Source organism: Quercus robur, chromosome 8, assembly GCF_932294415.1.
Source record: "Quercus robur chromosome 8, dhQueRobu3.1, whole genome shotgun sequence".
NCBI lineage: Eukaryota > Viridiplantae > Streptophyta > Magnoliopsida > Fagales > Fagaceae > Quercus > Quercus robur.
In genome coordinates, this window is record NC_065541.1 from 55,332,329 (window position 1) to 55,356,402 (window position 24,074).

The window sequence follows — 24,074 nt, forward strand, 5'->3', positions numbered from 1 at the left end:
CCCTTCCCGTCAATAGATTTTTGTTCTGAGAAGACGCATGGAATGAACACGGGTCATTGTTCACAGACTATGGTTCTTGCCCCGTTCTTCTGTTCTAACTTTCTTCCTCTCTTTCTTTTTCTTTGCCTCTTCATGCGGACTCCCCTTTCTTATATAGTCTTCTTGAAGTCATTAGGGCCTTACACTTGTTGATCATCTGGACCTTCACTTGAGTGCCTGTCCCATTGGACATCCCCCCCATCTTTCTGTGAGTTGTGGTAGCCAAGGCAGCACTGTTCACAGGTCCTCTCCACATTAATGCGGTCAGAAAAGTAGCTGTCATGCATTTAATGTGGCAGCTGCAGCCTCACCCTTGGCACCCTACGCTTTCTTCCTTCTTACGGGCTTGTGGGACTCATCCTTGTTACTAATGCTCGTTGGGGTGGGTCCTTCTAGCAGGCAGAGTGCATGTTTGAGCCATGTTTGTTACGTTCGAGGAGACATTTCTCCTTGGACCGCCTTTTAAACATCTTCAGGCCCACAAGAATTGGGCCGAGAGCCCTTTTGGCACCCACGTCTTCTCCTTGGACGTAGTCGAATTTCCCATAAGGGACCCAAGGCCCATTGTATGATCTTGGGCCTTTGCCCCTACACACTCTATAAGACCTATTTAAGCTTGGAATATATATATATATATATATATATAATCATAGTTGTCAAAAACATAGATTATATCATGAATCGATACGATTCATAAAAAAAATGTTAGAAACTCATTAATATGTACTATTTTATTATGTTCAACTAATAGTCTAATAATTTTGTATTAAAACAAGTTTACCAATTTGTTTGGACTCATTTGCTCCATTTGTTTTGAAATAAAAATTTTTCTTTGAAATTTTTTTTTTTTTTTTCCATTTTCAAGTGATTGTCTACATGTAAAATATGGTCAAATTTGTAAAATATTTTCCAATAAAATCATTATAAAAAGTTGTAAAATGTTTTACTTTTAAGATTTTGGTAAAACATTTGTGAGTGAGTTAGGCCCGGGCGACCATGTCTGCCCACTTGATCAAAACCCAACATAAAGCCTGAGGCCCATCAAGCGAGTTAAACTTAATACGCATGGGGGAATTAGCATTGGACCTTATCACAACGGGCCCAAACCCAAGATCGGGAATATGGCCGAGGGGACAGCAACTTGAGAGGCTCTTGAGTGGTCAACTAAACGCTAACCGATAAAAAGGTGGTCGGGGTGAAATGGGAACATAGTGAGATTGGTAGCTGAGGATTGATAGTGCCATTGGGGATCCACCCTCGAACACTATTCAGCGTTTGGAACAAGTTCCAAGGGAATCCTCTAAAGTTGTAAGGATCCATTGGGATTCTGATCGATGAACATAGGAATGTGTGTGGAAGTGGGAAGATAATAATTATGACCCACTAATAAAATACTATAAGAAGGAGAAGAAGGTAGAGGGGAGGGGGTTGGGAAAAACTGGGAGGGAGAGACAGAGGGCAAAACACAGGGAAACACTGGGAATCTAAGGGAAACCAGGTGAAGTTTGGGGCCTAGTTTGTAGGTTTGAGACTCAACCCATGTATAAATAAATTGTGTCTCAAATATTGTTGTCAAATTAGTCTTAGGCTACCACAACATTTTACAAAAACACATAGTGGTTTTCCCTCCCCACATGGTCACTGATCTAGTGGGTTAGGCAATTGGTACCGACAGTCTAGTGGCTAGAACCACTATTCCAACAACTGGTGTCAACAGTTTGATAATTGGAGCCATCGTTTTGGCAATTGGTGTCAGTGATTCAATAATTAGAGACGTCGTTTCGACGACGGTCCAATCCACGAAGACACCGCTCCGATGACGATTCTATCACCGAAGCCATCTTTTCGACGGTCCAATCATTAAACATTCAATTGATGGCTGATGTAGGTAGTCTAATGGCCAAAGAAGTCGTTCTAGCAATCTTGTAACCAGAGACGTCATTTCAACAACAATCCAGTGGTCAAAGCTGTCATTTCGACAAGAAGTGTTGGTGGTTTGATCACCTAAGACAGGACTCTGGCAGCAGTTGTCAACGGTTTGATCACTGGAACCACCATTCCAACTACCAATTCCAACGAACCAATCACTAGAGCCGTTGCCGGTTGAGCTACCAATTTTGGTGATTTGCTTGAAAATTTTCAAATTTTAATAAAAATTTCAATCTAAACTCACATGTTTATATATCATCCAACAAAAGCAATTCTTATAATACAATAAAAAATAAAAGAGAGAGAGAGAGAGAGAGAGAGGTATAGTAGGATTCATGAGTTAATCTTTTCCTTTTTTCTTTTTTAAGGTTTAATTATACGACGTATGCAGCTAGTTGGCTTATCCTGCGCAGACCGTTAAAAACGGTTGGCTCTGCCGTTGAAACTTGAAAGACCGAACAAAGCTGTACAGAACCAGACTCAGCTCTATACTCTGTCCTAAGTTTTTATCTCTCTCAGCTGAACTGAACTGAAAACCTCAAGCTAATGCTTCTCTGCGTAAACTCTCATCACCAGCCATGGAACTCAACTCTCCCAACTCTCACTCTCCTCCCAAATTGCAAAACTTCAAACGACGTGAATCAAATCCATGCAAGACTTTTAACAACTGGGTTTATCAGAAACGATTTCCTCACCACCAAAATCATCCTCAATTTCATTTCTTCACCGTACGCACATCTCATTGAATTCGCTCGCCACGTCTTCTTTACGCGCCACGCTTTTCGAGTTCGTCGAAATCAAGAGGACCCTTTTCTTTGGAATGCGGTTATGAAGTCGTATTCTCATGGGCGTGAACCAAAACAAGCTTTGGCTATGTTTTGTTTGATGCTTGAGAATGGGGTTTGTGTGGACAAGTTTACTTTCTCTTTGGTTTTGAAAGCGTGTTCTCGGGTGGGTTTGGTGAAGGAAGGAATGCAGATTCATGGGTTGTTGAAGAAAATGGAATTTGGGTTGGATGTGTTTTTGCAGAATTGTGTGATTTGGTGGTATTTGAGATGTGGGTTTGTTGAAATTGCTAGGCAAGTGTTTGATAGAATGCCAAAGCGGGACTCGGTTTCGTATAATTCGATGATTGATGGGTATGTTAAGTGTGGCATGATTATAGCGGCACGTGAATTGTTTGATTGCATGCCGGTGGAGGAGAAGAATTTGATTTCTTGGAATTCAATGATTAGTGGGTATGCACAATCTAAAGATGGGCTTAATGTTGCATGGGAGTTGTTTGAGAAAATACCTGCTAGGGATTTGGTTTCATGGAACACAATGATTGATGGGTGTGTAAAGCATGGAAAGATGGAAAATGCTCATCATTTGTTTAATCAGATGCCAAAAAGGGATGTGGTTAGTTGGGCAAATATGATAGATGGGTATGCAAAATTAAGTAGTATTGATGTAGCTAGGAGTTTATTTGATGGAATGCCAGAAAGGGATGTTGTTGCTTGTAATGCCATGATGGCTGGCTATGTTCAAAATGGTTATTGCATGGAAGCTGTAAAGATTTTTCATGATATGTTAAGTAAGAGTGAAATGATACCTGATGCTACCACATTGTTGATTGTTCTTTCTGCAATTGCCCAATTAGGACACATTGAAAAGGGGATTGCCTTACATCGCTATCTAGAGGAAAATGGGTTCTCTTTGAATGGAAAACTTGGTGTTGCTCTCATTGATATGTATTCTAAATGTGGCAGCATAGGGAATGCTAAGTCAGTCTTTGAGAATATTGAAGAAAAAAGCATTGATCATTGGAATGCTATGATTGGTGGATTGGCCATTCATGGCTTGGGCAAATTGGCTTTTGATTTGTTCACGGAAATGGGGAAGCTTTGTGTAAAACCTGATGATATTACATTCATTGGAGTGTTAAATGCTTGTGGCCATGCTGGCTTGGTGAAGGAAGGGCTGGTTTGTTTTGATCTTATGAGAAGAGTTCACAAGGTGGAACCAAAATTGCAACATTATGGATGCATGGTTGACATCTTTTGCCGTTCAGGGCATATAGAAGAAGCCAGGGCACTAATAGAGGAAATGCCCATCAAGCCAAATGATGTGATCTGGAGGACTTTGCTTGGTGCTTGTAAAAATCAGGAAAACTTCAATATTGGAGAGCCCATAGCTAACTACCTAATTGGGTTGGATTACAATAATCCAAGCGCATATGTACTTCTGTCTAATATTTATGCTGGTCAAGGAATGTGGAATGATGTTAGTAGAGTTAGGATGATGATGAAAGAAAGAAACCTAAAGAAAACTCCTGGTTGCAGTTGGATTGAACTCGAGGGAACTGTCCATGAGTTTTTTGTTCATGATAAGTCCCACCCTCAAGTTACAGAGATTTATTCAATGTTAAATAGTTTGTGGATTCCCAATTCAGGGGCCAGCTATTGTCAGAGTTGAGTTAATAATCTATGGATAACAAGTAAATTGCCGAATGCAACTTTGTAAAAAGAAGCCCCACCTTTACCAACTTTGCTCTCGCTACCATGTTCATAGTATGTGTAAAGTGTAAAAGTTGATTGCCTAAAGACACGATTCTTTGCATCATATATTCATATTAAAAACTGAATATAAGTATCTGCATCACATTGAAAGAAAATTTATCAACATGACACTTAAATACCTATTCCCTTCTGTAGAATTCCCTCCCTCTTCTTTTGGGGAGGATTGGCATATCTTAGTCCATACATATAACATTCTAGTTGTGAGAGTGCAGAGTACGTTTGGAACATAGGTAGATGGAGGGAGAGAACACTCTCTTCTCCTCTCCCTCCATCCAAACATAGGGTAGTGTTTTGTAGAAAGGAGTCATATTATCTGATTGCATGTTTTAAAATCATATATTACCCAGAAAAACTTCAGTGGTTTATTTGGGGGAAAAGATTCATCCTTTATCAAGTTTTGATGCCATTTAGCAACTTCCTATTTTTTGTTATTTCATAATGAAGTCAGCAATAACATGGCAATTCCATCCAAATCATAAGATCAACTCATCTTCTTCTTCTTTTTCCTTGGGTTTTCTTTTGTGGATGAGGTTGCAAAACACAAATGTTGATTCTGACCACATAACAACCACCATCATTCTCCACCCTCCCTGACTCTGGGAACCATAGATGATTTAACTGTACTGTCACGCTTTGAATGGGGAATAAAAAGGGGAAACAGAAAAGACATAACAAATGAAGAAGACAAGAAACATTCACAGGCACTACAGCCAAAACAAAAAAGCCTATCACTCTATATTCAGAGACTGTTCGTTTTCATATATGGAACATATGATGCATGATAAACCATGTCAGCCAATAACTTTAGAATACATTCAATATGAATGATTTCATAAAAAGCGAGATTCCAAGCACTGCACCAACATAAAGAGCCAAAACATTAGTTTAAAAAACTTTTTTTTTTTTTTTTAAGTGCCAAAGGCTTGGAGCGTAGCATTGAGGTTGGAATTGGGAACTTAGAATTGCTCGACCGCTTTGTTTCCAAGAGACATTTTGTCCATTTCCAATTGGCCATTACCAGCTCTAGAATATTTTTTTCAAAATCACAATTTCACATGTTGGAGATACAAGGTGTTGGAATTTACTGTGACCGATTTAATTATTTGAAAGGAAAAGGCCCTAAGGGGTTTTGCAATTGAAACCAACAGCACCATTCACAGAAGGGGAGAAAGTGATAATAGTGTTACATACTACAGCAAGCCAGTGATCAATGACATTGCAGCAAAAAACTTTCTTTAAAAAAGTACAAACTAAAAACTTCAATAACTAGTCCTGCTAATGCTAATAATAATAATAACCTACTCTCCTCTCCTTCAATTTATTTAGCCAAAAATAAAAATAAAAAGAAAAACCTAGTTCTGCTAATTAAGGAAAGCTACCTTTTACATAGCTAAAGTTTAATACAAATCACTTCTGGTCCTCCCACAGATACAAGAACCAGTACGTACATTCACAACTTCGGTCATTAAGCAATAACTCAACTGTAACAAGAAAACCTAATTAACTGAGAGCTTGGACATCAGTAAGTAGTTAGTAACAGCCTCTCTTTTTTTTTCTTTTTTTCTTTTCTTTTTTTTTCCTTTTTGATAAACAGCCTCATCTATAGTAACAGCTTCATCTAACCCTCTGTCTCTGAAAAACAAAGCAAGAAGAGATAATCAAGAGCTGCTAATAGAAGAGATAATCAAGAGCTGCTAATAGGTCCACTGAGCTCTTGCATCACATTTTCCATGGACGGCCGTTGGTTAGGAGAATCATGGGTGCAAAGCCAAGCGATTCTCCCAAGTTTAGCTGCTTCTAATTCTGAGAACTTTCCCTCTAGGTTCACGTCAACAAAGTCTTCAAATTTGCTGGATTCTGCCCCATGGCGAGTCAATTGGGTGATTATACGCTTTCCAGTGAGGATTTGGAATACAATCATACCAAATGCATATACATCACTCTTTTCAGTGAAGCGACCAGTGTTTGTATATTCTGGAGCTAGGTATCCCATGGCTGCACTGGCCTTGAGTGTGGAGAAGACAATGTCATCTGCTAGAAGTTTGTGCAGGCCTGAATCTGAGAGCAAAGGATTATACCGTCCATCGATGAGCACTTTCTCAGCTGATATATTCTGGTGAACTATAGCAGGTTTGGTTCCTCTATTCCCGTGCAAATACACAATACCTGACCAAGAAAGGATAGCAGAATTTAGAACAAGGTAATGATACCATCCCTCCCAAGAAATAAAGCAAATAAGATTCTTGAGACTATACTATAGTTGTGTAGAGAAGCAACACCAAAACAACTTGAGAACCACTACAATTGATAACTTTTGTGAAGGTGAAATAAGCTGATGAGTGTCACATTTTAAGGAGATCTTTTCTAACTTCTTCCAAAATCAGGGAGTGTCCCTTCCTTATTAGGTGTAGTTCATTTTCAAACAGCTTTGCAAGTATTGTGGAAGTTAGAAGCACTGTTTTAGTCTGTTCTATGGAACATCCACATACAAATTTGTCTGGATGCTTCTACGTTCATTTTAAAACTAAACAAGTCATAAGATGTTCTCCCCATACCCCCTATTTTCTCCCCCAAACTCCAAAACAAAATTTTAAATAAGTAATAACAATAATAGCTTTATAATCAAGAAGACAGAGATAGAATGACCTTTAGCAATGCCATTGATGATAGATACTCTGGTGGACCATTCAAGAACCTTTCCACTGCCACCCTTAACGTCAAGATACTCCAACAGACTCCCATTTGGGACAAAATCATAGATAAGAAAACACTCCCCCCTGCCTTTCGAACAGCAGAAGCCTCTTAACCGAACAAGACTTTCATGTTTCAATGAGGTCACTATCTTCAAACCTTTCAGGAAATCAGCTTCATCTGACTTACAGCTTGTTTTGGCAATGCACTTTACAGCAACAACAGACCCATCTCTGAGGACTCCTTTGTAGATAGAAGAGAAATTGCCCTTCCCCAATAAATTCACCTCCGAGAAGCACTGAGTTGCACGCTCCACATCCTCTAAATTGAACATAAAGCTTTCAAGAACCTCCTGAGAGAACCCACTTCGACCTTTAGATACTGGGTCCCATCCATTAGAGTACTCAAGACTAATGAGAGGAGACACACTCTTTCTATGGATTTCCTTAACCTGATCAGTACTAAGTCGGCTATCTGAAGTGTCAAAGGCACTTCCAATTTTCTGTTGTCGTCGACGATACCATGCCAATGTGAAAAGTCCAATAACCGCCAAAGCAATAATAACTCCAATCGCCCCCAAAATTGCACCTATTTGTGGGGATTTTGATGGTTTTGAACACTGGGTTTTGCCACAGTCAGACTTTAAGGGCACTGACTCTGGGAGAGTTTTTGAAGAAAGATTGCCAGGTTCAAATGGTTCTGGTCTATTTGGGTTTAGACTATCAGTAGCTTTGCAAATATTTAAGCCAGAAAACCCAACTCCACATAGTCCTGGATTGTTCTTGTATTGGAGTCCACCATTCAGTCTCTTCAAACCTGAGTTTTCATCCACAAGGCCATAAAAATTAAATTAAAGTTTCCAAAAACATCTCCACAAAAAGCACTAGTGGATGTCAGTGGACAAGATCATATTACCTGAAGGGACAATGCCTGTGAGAGAGTTATTTCTTACATCAAGAACTTCTAGGATGGGAGGATTAACTAATGTTAACGGAATAGAGCTGAAAAAGCTATTAAAGCTCAAATCCAACCTTGTTAACATCTGCAAATCACCCAAACTTGCAGGGATTGCGCCAGTCAATTGATTATATTGCAAAGCAAGAACACTAAGCCTCCTCAGATTTCCTAGCTGTGTTGGTATGCTCCCAGTCAACTTGTTGTAACACAGCTGCAAAACTGCAAACAAAGAAAAGAAAGATTGAATTTTTCATTTATGTTTAATTATTGAGTTTATATGAATAACCCTGAAATTGAACGATGCTGTTCAAACTATATGAGCTAACTTATGGATTTTAAACATACATGAAACTTTCTATAAATTCATTTTATTCTACTTCAACATTATGTAACTAGGGGGCAATCACTGTGCAGAAATAACAGATCCTAAGTACAAACACAAATGCCTATAAAATTCATGGAAACTAAGGCTACACTGAGCAAGAATGAAAAGCTTTTCACTGCACCCAGTCTCTACTCTCTAAAATACCGAGTTCATAAATGACCCAGCATACGCAAATTCATACTAGATTAAACCCAAACACTGAATAAAACAAGATAATACAAATTGGGAAATATATATTTTTTAAATTGAAACTTTCAATGCACTTATAAACAAATTCTATAAAATAATTAAACTCAGATCAAAGATAAGATACTTAAGAAAATTTACATAAACTCAAGCTTGAAGCTTTCCACTGCATCCAATTCACTCAATCACATGTGAATATGAGGCAAGTACCAGATATAACAGCAACCATTCAAACTTTCTAAATACATATACACACAAGATTGAATCTTTCACTTAAAATGGAAATAAAAAATGAAAAATCAAAACAAACCTTGAAGATTAGACATGTCACCAATCTCTGAAGGAATCTCCCCAGAGAGATTATTCACATTGAGATACAAATCACTGAGCTGGGACAACCGGGAAATCCCCTTTGGTATTTTCCCACTCAGAGCATTGAAGTGCAAGTACAACCCAGTCAAGCTCTTGAGGGAAGCCAAGGCTTCAGGTATTGTACCAGAGAGTCCCTTCCCTTGCAGAGAGATATTGGCCACAAGGCCTTGCTCGTTGCAAGCCACGCCTTCAAAAGAGCCACTGCATGGATCAGTGTTTGCGGTCCATGAAGTCAAGAACTTGTTTTGTGGGTCCAGAGAGGCCTTTACAGCCATGAGAGTGGGAAGCTCAGTGAGTGAGGAAAGGGAAGGAGAGGGAAAGAGGAAGAGAAAGAAGAGACAAAAGTAGAGGCTGAGAGGAAGAGGCATCTTTGTTCTGAGCTAAAGTGAAGGAAAAGTGTGAGACTTTGTGGGAAAGTTCGGAAATTTTTTGTGGCAAAGTGGGAGAGAACTTACAAAAACTTCTTTTATTGTGAGAATGTTGGAGATTTTTCTGGTCTTAACTTATCTGGGTATGTTGGATTTTTATGTTTGGAAGTCAAGTGTGGTAAGTAAGAGACAGAAACAGAACTCCAATCTCAGAAGAGGAGAGAACAGACATGTTTGGCTTGAAGGAAAATGGAAGAAAGAACAGGAGGGAAACGTGGGTTGTCCTTGTTTTTTGCTGAGAGTAAAGCTTTTTAAATCTTTTATGGGTGCGTGGGGAAACGTGTAGGGATTTTGAAGTGAAGGTTACAGAAGTGAACAGTAAAAAAAAAGGTCCCAGCAGATAAAATAAAGAGAAACAAATGAAAGAAAATTAGAAAAAGTGGGTGAAGGAGGAAAATTGAGAGAGATTCGAATCTCAGTGGTGGGTACTAGTGTGCAGGCTTGGATTTAGCTTTTTCTTTATTTAATTTCTTCAGGTGTCTAAGTAAATTTGGAGGTCCAAATCAGTGATTACTAGGGCATTTTGAAAGGAGGAAAAGAAAAAAAAAAAAAAAAAAAAAAAAAAAGGCAGTCACAGACTCACAGCATGTGACATGACTTGTCCTTGCTTGTTGAAAATATAAGAGAAGTTGTTCATTTGCTTCTTTAATTTCAATTTTTGTCAATTTTGGGAGTATTTAATATATATACTTAAAAATTAAAAATATGTGTTTAAAAATATATATAAAAATATGTGTGGATAAAAAATGTGTAAAAATACATGTAATATTATTTAAAAATTAAAAATATGTGTAACTAAAAATATGTGTTTGAAAGAGTATACCAAACAAAATAACCTTTAAAAGTTGACATGTGCTGTCAATTTAAATAAAAAGGACCCTAGAGAGTTGGATTAGTTGTTTTTGAAAAAAAAAAAAAAACTTTTGTTATCTTGTTTCTTTGTACACTTATTAAGTCAAAATCTAATAAAAATATAGATTTTAAATTGACTCTATGTCAAAATGGCTCAATTAGATAATAAAACATTAAATAGGATCCTAAAAAAAAAAATAAAGGATTTTATTAATATATATCCTTAGGACACAAAATAGTAAATCAATTTTGAAAAAAATTTATCGAAAATTGAAAAAATTTTAACAACTTTTTCAATACCCAATAAATTTTTTTCAAAAATAGATTCATTAATGTATGTCCTAACCGGACCCAAAAATAAATTATGCAACATTTAGAAAGAGGATCATGATAGTGCTTTCCATAACCAGCTTGAAAGGAAAGAATGGAGAGGGAAAAAGTCAAGTGGCCCATATCAGATATGACATGATTAGATTCACTGATTCAGTACATGGAGACTAATAAATCGTCTGGAAAAGTTTTATGAAAAATTCAATGCTTTCCAGTGCACCACTCTATTTTGCCTCTGCCATCAATTTTAAAGCAATGGATGGAAGCACCTCTGTATACAGCATGTCAATAAATGATGGATCATAATAGAACAGGTAAAGGTGAATACTAATGTTGTGATAAACTGAAATTCAAGTAACATCGCTTCCACAAGAATCTATTATTAACATTGTATGTCCTGTATTTATTGAAAATTTTATGGATGTGCATTGTTCCAAATGTCTTGAAAGTGTTGAAACTCGATCATCTCCTTCTTAGTTCATTAATAATCTGTTTGAGAATAATTTATTTATATAAAATTAAAAAAAAATTATTAAAAGTACTGTAAATAAATTAAAAGTAATTTAAATAGTATAATAAAATCTATCAATAATATCCAGAAAAAAAAGTAATAAAACTTATAAATAATAATAAAAATAAATTATATAATAAAAAAATAAACTATATCATGTGAAAGGGAAAAAAAGGAAATGGAGGCAGACACATGGAGACACATAACTTGTACGTTCTTCAAACATGTGAACAGATCATGAATTTATTGTGAAGTTGAAAAAAGATCAGAAAGAATTGTACATGGATGATATAGACCTGCATGCAATAATTATTAAGGTCTCTTCAAACTGTTCATCAAAATAGTCTTTTCTAACATATGTGATTTTGATGTTTGAACAGACTGAATGTCGGTACATTCTTGAGTTTCATCATCATGTGAACCATTTTTTTTTAATTAGAAAATTTTAAAAATAAATAAACTAAGTTAAATAAAAACACCATGTGAACTTGAGAATTATTTTTTCCTGTCTTATTTTATGTTCAAGGACGAAGGCTCCACCTGCTGTAAAAAAGTGTAAAACCATTAGTCATGGAAAGCAGAATGGGACAGATTTTGTGGGTCTCACTTCTGTACGTCCACTTCATACTGATGGACCACACCACCTAGACACGGGTATTTCAAAATTTCTCTGCACAATGATTGAATTTTTATGTTTATGCAACAGAGCCCTCAAACATTCATTATATTTTTTTTTTTATACGAAACATTCATTATATTAATACTCCATTAAAGCCACATCTGGACCATTATAAATATGGGTTCGGTTAGTGAATTTTCTTACCTACATTAATTATCTATTTTTTTAAAAAAATTATTTATTTTTAGAAATTTTTTATAAAAAATTAAAAAAATTATCAAAACAATAAATCATTTTTTAATTTTTTAATAAAAATTTTTCTAAAATAGTTTATTAATAAAACTCTTATAATATAAGAATTTTTTTCTCAATCTTTATTAATAAGAATTCTTTAAAATATTTAGGTTGTCGTATCAATATCGTATCAATCGTTTTATATTATAATTTTTCAAAAATTGTTCGTGTCATTGTATCATATCTATATCCATACCCATAATCATGCTTCCTCGGCCATAGGTCTGAAATATTATTGTATAAAAAAATAAAAATTCATTCCAAATATTTGTTAATCAAATGTGAGATGAATTCAAAATTTTGATTCCATCATAACACATAACAATAGACATCTAAACATGCATCAACATTTTACTTTTCCTAGTTGTATCCTGAGCACCCTGATGTAGAAACACTCAACCTCACGCTAAAATAATTGATAGAAACTTGGATTACATGACATGCATTATACCTCAATATTGAGAGCTTCTTCATGGTCTAATCTTAAAAAATCTCAGTACCAAGAGTAACCACTGCATAATTGGATATTACGCCTCACCTACCACTGAAGACAACTTGCGATTATAACTCATGATTGTATTTGTGACTCAAATGTTGAAAATTTGTACTAACATTAATTTTCTACTTCCATCAATTTTAAGGTTCCATCATACAAAAAACACTTGTAACAAACCATAATGGGGAGTTAATCGATGAAACCTTTTGTCTGAAGGAACTGAGATATTCATATTCATTCTCACATCCTTGCTGGATTGCTCATTTCGTTCATTGAAAATGGGGTCTCCCTCTTTGTCGACTTTTATCAAACTTTATTGTTCCTCTTAGTTATCCAATGTTTGATTCTCTTTCTACAAACAAAACACATGAGTGAGACAAAGCTCACTTTGAATTTTGTTTGCTTGCTTGCTATATCCACCACGTCTCAAGACTCTGAACCACCTAGGTTGAAGCAAAAAGTGTTAGACAAGAGTCACAGCTTTCACTTGCTTTTTTTTGGACCAACACCCTCACCCGGCCCGCTCTCTTTTTTCTTATGTGTTGGCATCCATATCACGTGATCATACTGTTTACTATTTACTATTTACTATTTAGGCATGAATGAACAGAAAAAAAACATCATCGCCTAATTTTATTCTTCCTAACACGTCAAATTTGCAAATCCAGAACCTCTTGAATAATTACTTTCATTGGCAAGTTAGCAGAAAGGTTCCACTATGTTTGCCAATAACAAAAAGAAAAGCAAAACCTTTGAAAAGTTGGAAGGGTTTATATGCTTTCTTTAGAGCATTCCCATTAAGACTTTTAAAAAATTTAACATTTATCATTTCAAAACTTATATTTATAACATATAATACATCACTTTACAATATCCCTTATATCAAAACTTCTATTTTTTTTACACTTCATTTAAATATTCTTTCTTTATTATTTTTTATTATTTCTCACTCTCCCTTTGTCTCTCTCTCGCACTATCTTTCCATCTTTCTCAACCCGGTGAAGCTTCTCCCTCCCTTTAATATTTGCTCTCAAAACCTCCATGGCCTGAGCTTTTCAAGCTCATCACCGATAAACCACGGCCACAGCTACAGCCACAGCCACCACCACCAACCACCAAAAAAAAAAAAAAAACCCACGGCACAAACCGAGAAGCTTCTCCCTCTCTCTGATATTTGCTCTCAAAACCTCCATAGCTTGAGCTTTTCAAGCTCATCACCTCTAACCACGGCCACAGCCACAGCCATCACCACCAACCACAACCTCAACCCCTAACCACCAAAAATAAAAAATAAAAAAAAAAACCCACAACACAAATCGCAGCGAAAACCCACCACAAAACCCACCACCCCAGAAACCCCGATCCTCTCCTCAACCCCGATCTTCAACCCACGGCCTCAACCAACTCAACCCATGGTCTCAACCAACCCCAACCACCGTCGGACCCAGACCTACTTACAGTCATCGAGACCCATCAGACCCACAGAGAAGCTACGGGAAAGTGAGAGAGGAGAGAGAAGAAAGAAGGGAAAAATAAAAAACAAATACACGCACAGTTACCGTTAGAATAAAAAAATAGTTTTTAGTTTAAGATTTGTGCTACAGTAAGGTTGTATTAATACAATCTCATTGTAGCAGTATCTTAAAATCTTTGAGATATGAAATGTTTGATGGGGTTGGTTTTTTGCTGAATTGGTGCTAAAATTTAGCATATGGCACTTTTAGCTCCCTTAATGAGAACGCTCTTAGCCATTACTATACTTTTCCAAGCTTTGCAGATGGGTAGATGTGACTGCTGCATTTAAGTCGCTTTTAAGTCACACAAGTCAAGTAGTAGCAATTTGAACCATACCATACCAGCTTTTCATTTGGGTTCATGGGTGTGACAAGTACCAAACTTGATAGAGACAATTGCCTGCAGGTTATATCAATGGGGAAAAATACGAACAAGAATTACAAGTAAAAGTAAGAAAAAGGAAATCGAATGATTCGAATCACAGACACTGTTCCTTATGGTGGTTCATTCTTTTGTTGCTTTCAAAATGTGATGTTAAGTTTGTAATTGCATTAACTGATTAGTAAATTATGATTACAAAAAAACTGATTAGTAAATTATAAAGGAGAGTTTTTTAAACTTGTAAACTATATTGTCATTTGTCATCAAATAAGCATCAAGGTTTTGAGGTAGAAATATTGTCAATATTAGGGGAGAAGGGAACCACTACTTTTTCTTGTTCGATAAGCAAAAGAGCTACAAGGATAAGCGTTGGACTTTCCTTCCATTAAAAATTCTCCTATTCTCTTTAATTTTTATTCGGATGGAAGACACATGGATGACAAAAAATTCTAAAGGTAGAAAACTATCCAAATCAAAGTAGAAACTCCTTTGGCAAACCCACCGCCTATACACCAACACCCTTGGTAGCGTACAACAAGGGGTCAGTGAAAATGGTGCCAGAAATGCCACCAAATTCTAAGAAGGATTGTTGGGGCTATCAAAGTTGCCAATGAAAATACTTGGTTGCCACACTAGGTATTGCACCAAAACTTCCCTGGTGAGCAAGTTCTAACACACATTTTTACATTTTAAATAACCTTACACATATTTCAACATACTTTTTCACCCACATGTATATCAAAAACACTCAAACAACATTACTCAAACTCCTTTACCAAACAGGCATCTCTCGTTGCGACACTTGTTTAGCCCAAAAATAGTCTATTAGGAGATGCAAAGGAGTTTCATTTCACTTTTCAAAAGACAACAGATTTGGTGCATGTTTAGATTAACTTTTTACTAATTTGTACAATTGTATGGAGTATTTGTATTATCAATAAATTACAAATAATAATCTTATGCAATCCAATCTTGAGTCTATATAAGTATATTTTTCAACATGTATACATATAAAATATAATATTATATATATTTAAATCAAGTTTTATGTTCACAAGCTTGTTCTTAAACACATTATTATGTTTGAAGTTAGTTTGTTTAATAGTCGAACATAAATAAGTTATTTCCCAGACTGAACTTGAGCAGTTAATAAACAATGAACTCGAGTTGTTAATAAACAATTTGGTTCATTTATAATCCTAACCACTAGTGAGATAATGATAGCTTTACCCATCTAAAACTAATTAATTTTCGTTTGGATAGAACTTATTTTGTTGAAACTGAAAACACTGTAGTAAAATAATTTTTAAATGTGTGAATAATACCGTATGACCAATTTTTAATGAAAAAGTTACTAAAAAGTGAGATTTGTGGGTCTCATATACTATTCACGGATCCACTAATGTGCTAAAAAGGTTGAAAAATCAAATAGTGTGACTATTGTTCATGAACAGTAACAGCATTATCTCCTGAAATGCGTGCAAAAAAAAAAAAAAAAACAAACAAACAAACAAACACCATACGTGTATCCAAATCCCACCTAATATCTGGGAGCAAGGGGATTATAAATTATAATTTGTCAAACAGTTAAATTACAAAACTGCCCATCTAAAACTAAATCAAACACAATTAATACCCCTTCTGTAAACTTTGGGCCGAAAACATTGATTGAATCAATTTCTGGGTTGGCCTTAGAAGTCAGAACCAAGAAGTATTCATAAACGTAGCACACATATTGGGCCAAGAGCAGCCCAACATAGAAGCCCAGGCCCATCACACTAAGCAAGAATAGGGCCCAGTACGGTCCCCCCAAAAAAAACGAAAAAAGCCCAGGGACTCGGTTGCAAATAACCAAAACAATAAAAAGTTAAGAACCCTAGCCTCCATTTCTGTCTAGGGTTTCTCTAAGAGCAACAAACAGAGAGAGAGTGAGAGAGAGCCACTGTGAGCAAAAGAGGCACAGAGAAACTCACTTGCCGTCACCATGGGTCGTATGCACAGTAGAGGGTTCGTTATCTGCTTCTAAATCTGATTTAATTTCACGATTTATAAATTAAACTTCTCTGTAAACCGTTGATTTGTTTTGACTCTGATTTTCTTTTTTTAATGGTTTCAGTAAGGGTATTTCGGCTTCGGCTCTTCCGTACAAGAGGACCCCACCCAGTTGGCTGAAGACTTCTCCTCAGGATGTGAGAAACCCTAAAACCCAACTTTGATTGCTGTCTATTTGATTTCTATTTGGATGTGTCAATTTTGAATTTATGTTAATCTTAATTTAGGGCAAGATAATCTCTGTTTGATTGATGAGAAAATGTAGTGATGGGTTTTTAATAGACCAACAGCTCCACTCAATTAAGTTTGTTGGTTTATTAGGATATTGATTTTTGTACTAGTTTGATGTATTCAATATATGGAAGATTAAGTATTTTGTGCATGATGTGAACATTTGTTGAATGATTAGAAGTTTGTCCACTGTATCAATTTTTGACTGATGTACTTTGCCATATGTTCAGTATTTTTTTTTTTTTTTTTCTGTAATTGTAATCAAAATGTCTTATGCCATTTGTTTTACCATGACTCTACTGAATATTGGAGGAATGGGAAACAAAGAATAGTTTAAGGTCTTGCTGATTAATCTTATGTTCTATAAATGATACTCTATACTTTTGTGTTTTGCTTTGAAATATTTCTATGTTCAATATGAGTAGGTGGTTATTGGAAAAGGCTTTATATGGAGAATAATTTACAATGTCAAAATGTCATGAATAAGAACTATTTTTGACGGTCTAGAAAATGTTGTTCTGATTTCTTATGAGAATGCCGAAGGCTAGTGTGTAGGTGTGATCGAAACTAGTAATCTTTTCATGCTAGGTAAATGGAATCCTGAATTCTTGTGTTGTATAATATAGCTTTAAATTTTGTTCTGATTTTTCAGGTTGAGGAAAATATCTGCAAGTTTGCCAAGAAGGGTCTGACACCATCTCAAATTGGTGTTATTCTTCGTGATTCTCATGGGATTGCACAAGTGAAGAGTGTTACTGGGAGTAAGATTTTGCGTGTACTGAAGGCCCATGGTGCGCACTTTCTCAGTTCTGTTTTGCTGTGTGTTGTCTTAGATATAAAGAGAATGTTTAAATAAATTTTTCTTTCTATGGTTAGGGCTTGCTCCTGAAATTCCTGAGGATCTGTACCATCTCATCAAGAAAGCAGTCTCAATAAGGAAGCATTTGGAGAGGAATAGAAAGGATAAAGATTCTAAGTTTCGGTTGATTCTGGTTGAGAGCAGGATTCATCGCCTTGCTCGCTACTACAAGAAGACAAAGAAGCTTCCACCTGTATGGAAATAGTAAGTTTCTGCCCCTCTTCTTTATACAAGTATATGGATCATAGTTCTGCACTGTTGTTTTTATGCTTAAAAGTAGGTATACACACGTGCACACCAGTATTCGGTTCTCTTGGTTAATGTCAGGAATGAGAAGCTGATTGAACACATTTCATATGGATGAAACCTTGAGTATATTGGTAAATCTTTTATGAATGAAGAAATTATAGTGAGGATACTTGGGTATAGCTACACTGCTTGTTATGTTGAGTACATATTTGATAATTGGTGTATTGGAGAAATCAGTCTCTAGATAGTTATGTATTATAATGTAGTTGATTGTGTTAAAAGGTTTGGATTGTGGATGGATTACTTCGTCAAATCTCTGTATTTGATTAGATATGATATATTACAGAAATAGGAAATCAAAAAAATTATGTTAGCTCAAACTATGACTGTTAATGCTACAAGCACCCCAATTTTCACAACATTTGACTTGGCAAGTTCTTATTGGTTCTTATTTGGGCCCACATCTAACATTGTTTTTTTACCTACCAATAACATGCCACATTGGTAATTGTGAATTTTTTTGTGACTAGACTTATTGTTTACCATTTGCCTGAATTATAAAAAAAGAACAAATAAATTTTATTATCAATATAGAGTTAAGTGTCCTCTTTAGCTTGATTTGTTGTCAGATATAAAAAGCAATAGTATTTTTTCGTGTTAGAATTCCATTCTATTAAAGAAGCTGAGGTTCCAAATAATAATGCATAAAACTTTTTAGTTGAGTTGATCATGTGGAGGATTGTGTTCTGTTATTGTTTTTTCTGTCTAGATGGCAATTTTTTGTTTATTCTGTGGTCTTCTTCAATTTGCAATGGTACTTATTTCATGTTTCTTTTGGCAGTGAATCTACCACCGCCAGCACTCTTGTGGCTTAAGTTAGATGTTTTCTGGTAAAAGTTTTGGAGGCTCCCATGAATGTACTCTTGAACGAGGAGACTTAAATTTTTTTTCAGTACCCAATGGTTTGGCAGATTTTGTTGAAAGAGCTTTGTCAGGATAATTTTTATGGTTAAACAATTTGGCTGTTGGAATGCATTTGAGCAAGTTTCTTTAAATTTCTTTAAAAACAAGATGACAATATAGATGCACCATTTATGATAGCAGAGTGACTTCAACAAAAGCATTTCTTTAAAAATTCAGATACTGTGCAACCGAAATATTACTGATGATGCAGTGTTGAATGATGAAGTAGGCTATGCTTGGCATATAAACTAGGTGCCCGTACCAGTGTATATTGTCTTAGGTTTGGTAAAAGAAGTCTTATTATTTTTGGTAAATATAAAGAACAGTCTTTAAGTTCTGTAAAAGAACATCCGCAGCATAGTTCGTCAAATTCTGAGGCGTATTTCAATCAAAGTTTAATAGACTCACTAAAAACAATCTAAAATTCAATGTTTTAAGTTAGTAATCAGACCAGCCCCATCTGTTTCAGCTAAATTTCCCAAGGAAGGGGTAAAAAATGATTTACTGATATGCAGTAGAAGCTGAGATGCTGATAGAATCAGAGAAACCTCGTGTAACTCGCTTTGGTCTGAGATGACCCAAACGAAACCCTGATCAAAGCCAAACCTTTATATGGTTAAATGAAGCTCCCAAGTTTCGGTCGAGAGAGTCTGAGAATGAAGAGAATGATATTTTAGTGGAGAAGAGAGAGAAAAATTGAATAAAAAATACCCAAATATTAATAAAACATCTTGCCATAGGCTTTTATTATTAGAATTTCACTGTAGTTCATACCCAAATTTTGTGTTTGGTGTGCTAAATACATTTGATGCTAGTGCTCGGTAGTCAGTGGCCTAACTTTGGAGCCCACCTGCGGGGTAAAGTTCAAGTTCAATACCAACAGAAGAGAACCCACGTAACTGGTTCAAGTTCAACACCAACTTTTGTTAAAGCTTCTTCAACCAAGCTTGGATAAAGTTTGATAGATCTTAAATCCTCCAGCTCCAATGGACGATGATGACATTAGCTATATTATTAATAACTAATAAATTACCTATGCGATGCACTAATAATATTGTAATGTTTTATGTAAGATGGTTTTGGAAAATGTTTTTATGTATTATAGCATACTTTTTATAGAACTTTATTAGTAACAATTATAAATTTCACATACATATCCATTATAATTATTCTATTGAAAAAAAAAAAAAAAAAAAAAAAAAAAAAAAAAAAAAAAAAAAAAAAACTTTGGAGGAATATTATACAATAAATTTGATATAGAATGAGTATTTCTATTTCTCTTACAAATATTTTGTCAATCTCTGGTTTTTTATTTTGGTAATAGTGAAATAGTGCATTTTATTTAACAATCCACAACATTTTCATGTCTTTTTATCTCTACCCAAGGCCTTATCTGATTAGTTATATTAGTCCTTAATATTTTTTCTTTAGCTTTTAATATAACCTACCTACTATCCTCAAAACACACCTTCTGTAGACCTTGAGCTCTAGGAGGCTTGCACGTAAAACACATGTAACAGTTCCTTAAGTTTGCACCATTTCCGAAATTAAGTTTCTAGGAACACAAAGTTATATTTAGAGTAAAGTCTTAGTAATGCGTTTGTTGATGCTCATTTTGGAAGCCCAATAGCAAGAAGAAGCCCAACAATATGGGCAGAAAAGAATTAGTGGATTGATAAAAAAACAATTAAGCCCAGAGAAAGAAGTAGTAAACCCATGGTTATTATGTGATGTAGAAAAGTAAGAATAGGCCACAGCAGGCCTGAAGTAATGAAGTAAGAAAGTAAGGGGTTGATGGAAAGCCCATAAGCCCTAAGGATGAAGGATAAGGTAATTGGACCAAGGAAGTCTAAAAGAGTTAGTAAAGGCCCATGGGAATGCAGAATTATAAAATGAGCCGAGGATGCCTAAGGAAAGCAAATGGGCCAAGGTTGCTCAAGGAGAAAGGAATAAGCCAAAGGAGCCCACAAGCAATGTAATGGGTCAAGAAAGCCCACAAGAGGCCCAAAAGAGGCCCAACAAACACGGGTCAAATAACACCACAACAGGAATAGCAGAGTGATACAGCAGGAATGGCAGCAAGATTACAGAAAGAGCAAAGAATGGGCTAAAGAGAGGAAAACCCACAATCAAGCAAGGCCTAGCCCTTGAAAGGAGCAAGCCAATAAAGAATGAAAAATTAGAAAACAGTTCATGCCATAAGAAGTCAAGGATGAGCAGTAGAATGCACAAATGAACCTCTAGACCATGGCAAACGCATGAGTAGCGGACAAGCTTTTGACGTACACGGAAGTGGAGCACGCGCAAGGCCCAGGCACTACCAACCTGTACCCAGCCAATACAGGAGTGGTGAGTCATGGATCAAAGGTAAGAAAGGGTATGGTCTGGCGGGGGGAGAAGGGAAAACCTATTCTGAAGTTCTTGCTCAGATTCTTTTGGGAGAGATATCCTGCTGGGATGACATACCACCCAAAAGAAGGAAGAATGAGTTGGAACCACTAGGTACATGCCATGAGAGATAGCAAGAGAGAATACTCACACTGTGGTGGATAAGAATGTCACGGTGAATAAGCAAACAAAACAGTCTTCTTTGTTTGGTAATAGGGAGTGGCACAGCCAACACATGTAAATGATAGTGGCTGGGCAGCTGACAAACCAGTGAGTGGTTGGGAAGGACACCATAATCCAAAAAAAGAGATAGCAAGAGAGAATACCCATACTGTGGTGGATAAGAATACCACGGTGAACAAGCAAACAAAACAGTCTTCTTTGTTTGGTAATAGGGAGTGGCACAGCCAAAACATGTAAGTGATAATGGCTGGGCAGCTGACAAACCAGTGAGTGGTTGGGAAGGACACCCTAATCTAGACAAAAGTAGTTAAAGGCTAAAATGATAAAAACTAGTCACGGCAGACAGTATATAAAGGGTCCTTACCGTGCACAGTAACATCATCGCAATAGTAGTAACCACTAAGAGAGAATCATAGTACCACCATCACACCACACGAGTAAGACTAAGAAAGAAAGAAAAGATGGGGAAAGAATTAAAGTAGCAAAAACAGAGTGAAAGAAGTAGAGGATTAGGAAGAGAAAGAGAGAGTGTAGAGTGGCAGACATACACCAATAGGCTAAGTCCTTTTCTCCCTCTAAAAGCCCACCCTTTATTAAGGATAAAGGATTTGTTTGGGCATAAACCATTTAGGCCCGTTCCCTCAAAGTCTACAGCAGGATTCTCCTTCGAGGTTGTCCACATTGAGGCAGTGGTTTCCTCCTTGGTCACAGTCCTATAGCACAACTAAACATGGCAAACTAATCTTTTTTTTTTCTTTAATCTCATTATTATTTCTTTTCTTGTCTTTGCAATTTTACTTATGATACGAATCCTGTTATTGTGTTGTCCTTTTCATTAAGAATCCCTTATTTATCTTGCCTGGTAGTAAGGACATCCCTTTCAATTTTGTTTTATTACATTTATCTGTTGTAACCTTTTTTGCAATAGTTTCGTTTTGTCTAACAACAAGTGTGTTGTCTTTATTATTGCCCTATTGTATTTGCCTGCCATAACTTTGTTGTAACAGCTACGCTTGCCATGGGCATGTAATCAAAGTTTCAGCAAAAAATGGCATAGTTTGTGCACAAGCCGGACCAAGGTGAGTTGCAATTGGACCGGTCCTAACTCTCCTACCCAAAATACTTGAGCCTCAATGCAGCAGGAGATAGCCCAGCCCAACATCTCAAAAAGACCCACCACAGTGTTCAACAATAACAACAATAGATTTTATTATATATTGAAATGTAGTAATGTAATATTTACAATTGACTAATTTATTTAAAGGGGAAAAAAGTAACTACACTTCACCAAAAATAAAAATTAATAATAAAAACAGTAGGTAAGATGTTGCAATTGGGCCTTGGCTCAAGTGGTAGAGGGATGACTGATGAGATATCAGGTAGTACTTAGCTACAAATCTTGCTCAACAAACATATGTTGAGATGATGACCACTATTTTCCTTCCGGCATCAGATTTTTAGTTCTAGGCTATCACCTAGGATTCAAAGCAAATTTAAATTAATAAATTTCAACGTGCTTGACATGGGTTGAATAAGTTAGCTACAAAAGCTGGGACACCTACAAGCATGTAGGCCACACACACATATTGATACAAACATATCTATTTATGAAATGTTCACATGTGAAGTCATTTAATCTTACCCATAGAAGATTGAAAGAAGCAATAAAAGATATTTCAAGATATACATGACACTATTAGCTTACTGTGTCAACAAAACACATGCTTTCCAAATTGCAAATAACACGAACTCCCAAGTCCAGCAACACATGAAATGCCCCAACAAATTGGACACTTTATATAGATGCAACATCAAGGTAAAGAGTAGCATCTTCAATATGCTCTGATATCCAAAGACAAAGGTGAATAAATAATATTAGAATAGATCAACTAATGTTGGACAAAAGTAATCACATGTCTAGTTAATACCATCACTAAATTCAAAGCAATTGCAATATTGAACCCTACTCAGTGCCTCTCAAAGGCAAATACAAAGCAAAAACTTAAAAGTAGAAACGCATTCAAATACATGCATATTAAGAAGAAAGAAAACTACTTTGCAACTAGACAAAAGTTATGTTAGTGATCAGAAAGCTCTCATTAGACTTGTGCTTATGCCTCTAGTAATAATGTGCCTAGTAACGATAACAAATTAAACACACATAGAGGACATTTAAGGCATCATCACTCTGGGATAAAATTTGTTAAGTTACAACTTATAAGGCATCAACTGTTTCACAACCTTCACCAAATTCATTTTGGTCTTCAACTTTGTGCTCTAATCCCTGTAGCCTAGGTGTCTCCTCTACTTTCCAAAGAAAATAACATATGGACACTAATAACTAAGAAGGCAACATCACAAACCTCTAACATATGCTTGTTAGATTTAAATTAGGCTACATATATCCCAACTCTGATCAAAAAAATCATAATGTTCTTTATAAAATTAGAGAGCATTTTTACAAAAATATTTTATATAGACAATTCAAAGAACTATTTAAAAACTTGAGACTAAGAATAAAATAGCTTTCACCTAATGCTATAGATAAAATGGGTTGACATATTGCAAATGAATTTTCATATTGATTATCTCTAAAACAAATG

At 35.9% G+C, this 24,074-nt stretch overlaps 3 protein-coding genes across 3 annotated transcripts; 2 read left to right on the forward strand and 1 right to left on the reverse strand.

Moving 5' to 3' along the window:
* The first annotated feature begins 2,330 nt into the window (after positions 1 to 2,330).
* Positions 2,331 to 4,505, forward strand: LOC126697113 (pentatricopeptide repeat-containing protein At2g45350, chloroplastic). The gene has a single exon (XM_050393957.1). The coding sequence runs from the start codon at positions 2,515 to 2,517 to the stop codon at positions 4,423 to 4,425; it is 1,911 nt and encodes a 636-aa protein (XP_050249914.1). The 5' UTR covers positions 2,331 to 2,514; the 3' UTR covers positions 4,426 to 4,505.
* A 1,212-nt stretch (positions 4,506 to 5,717) lies between these two features.
* LOC126697114 (probable leucine-rich repeat receptor-like protein kinase At5g63930) lies at positions 5,718 to 9,818 on the reverse strand. Its single transcript, XM_050393958.1, has 4 exons — positions 9,059 to 9,818; positions 8,136 to 8,396; positions 7,176 to 8,036; positions 5,718 to 6,695 (listed from the first exon to the last, which is right to left on the reverse strand). Exons 1-4 carry the CDS (start codon positions 9,486 to 9,488, stop codon positions 6,214 to 6,216), a joined length of 2,034 nt encoding a protein of 677 aa, XP_050249915.1. The 5' UTR covers positions 9,489 to 9,818; the 3' UTR covers positions 5,718 to 6,213.
* Positions 9,819 to 16,391: 6,573 nt separating this feature from the next.
* Positions 16,392 to 18,972, forward strand: LOC126697115 (40S ribosomal protein S13-like). Its single transcript, XM_050393959.1, has 5 exons — positions 16,392 to 16,553; positions 16,663 to 16,735; positions 17,482 to 17,620; positions 17,706 to 17,892; positions 18,779 to 18,972. The coding sequence occupies exons 1-5, from the start codon at positions 16,531 to 16,533 to the stop codon at positions 18,810 to 18,812; spliced, it is 456 nt and encodes a 151-aa protein (XP_050249916.1). The 5' UTR covers positions 16,392 to 16,530; the 3' UTR covers positions 18,813 to 18,972.
* Positions 18,973 to 24,074: the final 5,102 nt, after the last annotated feature.

Coding starts and splice junctions, on each gene's coding strand:
- LOC126697114 (XM_050393958.1), bottom strand. CDS start 9,488: ATGCCTCTTCCTCTCAGCCTCTACTTTTGTCTCTTCTTTCTCTTCCTC. Junction 8,397..9,058: donor TGACATGTCTAATCTTCAAG/GTTTGTTTTGAT, acceptor CTTTGTTTGCAG/TTTTGCAGCTGTGTTACAAC. Junction 8,037..8,135: donor CACAGGCATTGTCCCTTCAG/GTAATATGATCT, acceptor ATGAAAACTCAG/GTTTGAAGAGACTGAATGGT.
- LOC126697115 (XM_050393959.1), top strand. CDS start 16,531: ATGGGTCGTATGCACAGTAGAGG. Junction 17,621..17,705: donor GCGTGTACTGAAGGCCCATG/GTGCGCACTTTC, acceptor TTCTATGGTTAG/GGCTTGCTCCTGAAATTCCT. Junction 17,893..18,778: donor CTTCCACCTGTATGGAAATA/GTAAGTTTCTGC, acceptor TTCTTTTGGCAG/TGAATCTACCACCGCCAGCA.
- LOC126697113 (XM_050393957.1), top strand. CDS start 2,515: ATGCTTCTCTGCGTAAACTCTCATCACCAGCCATGGAACTCAACTCTC.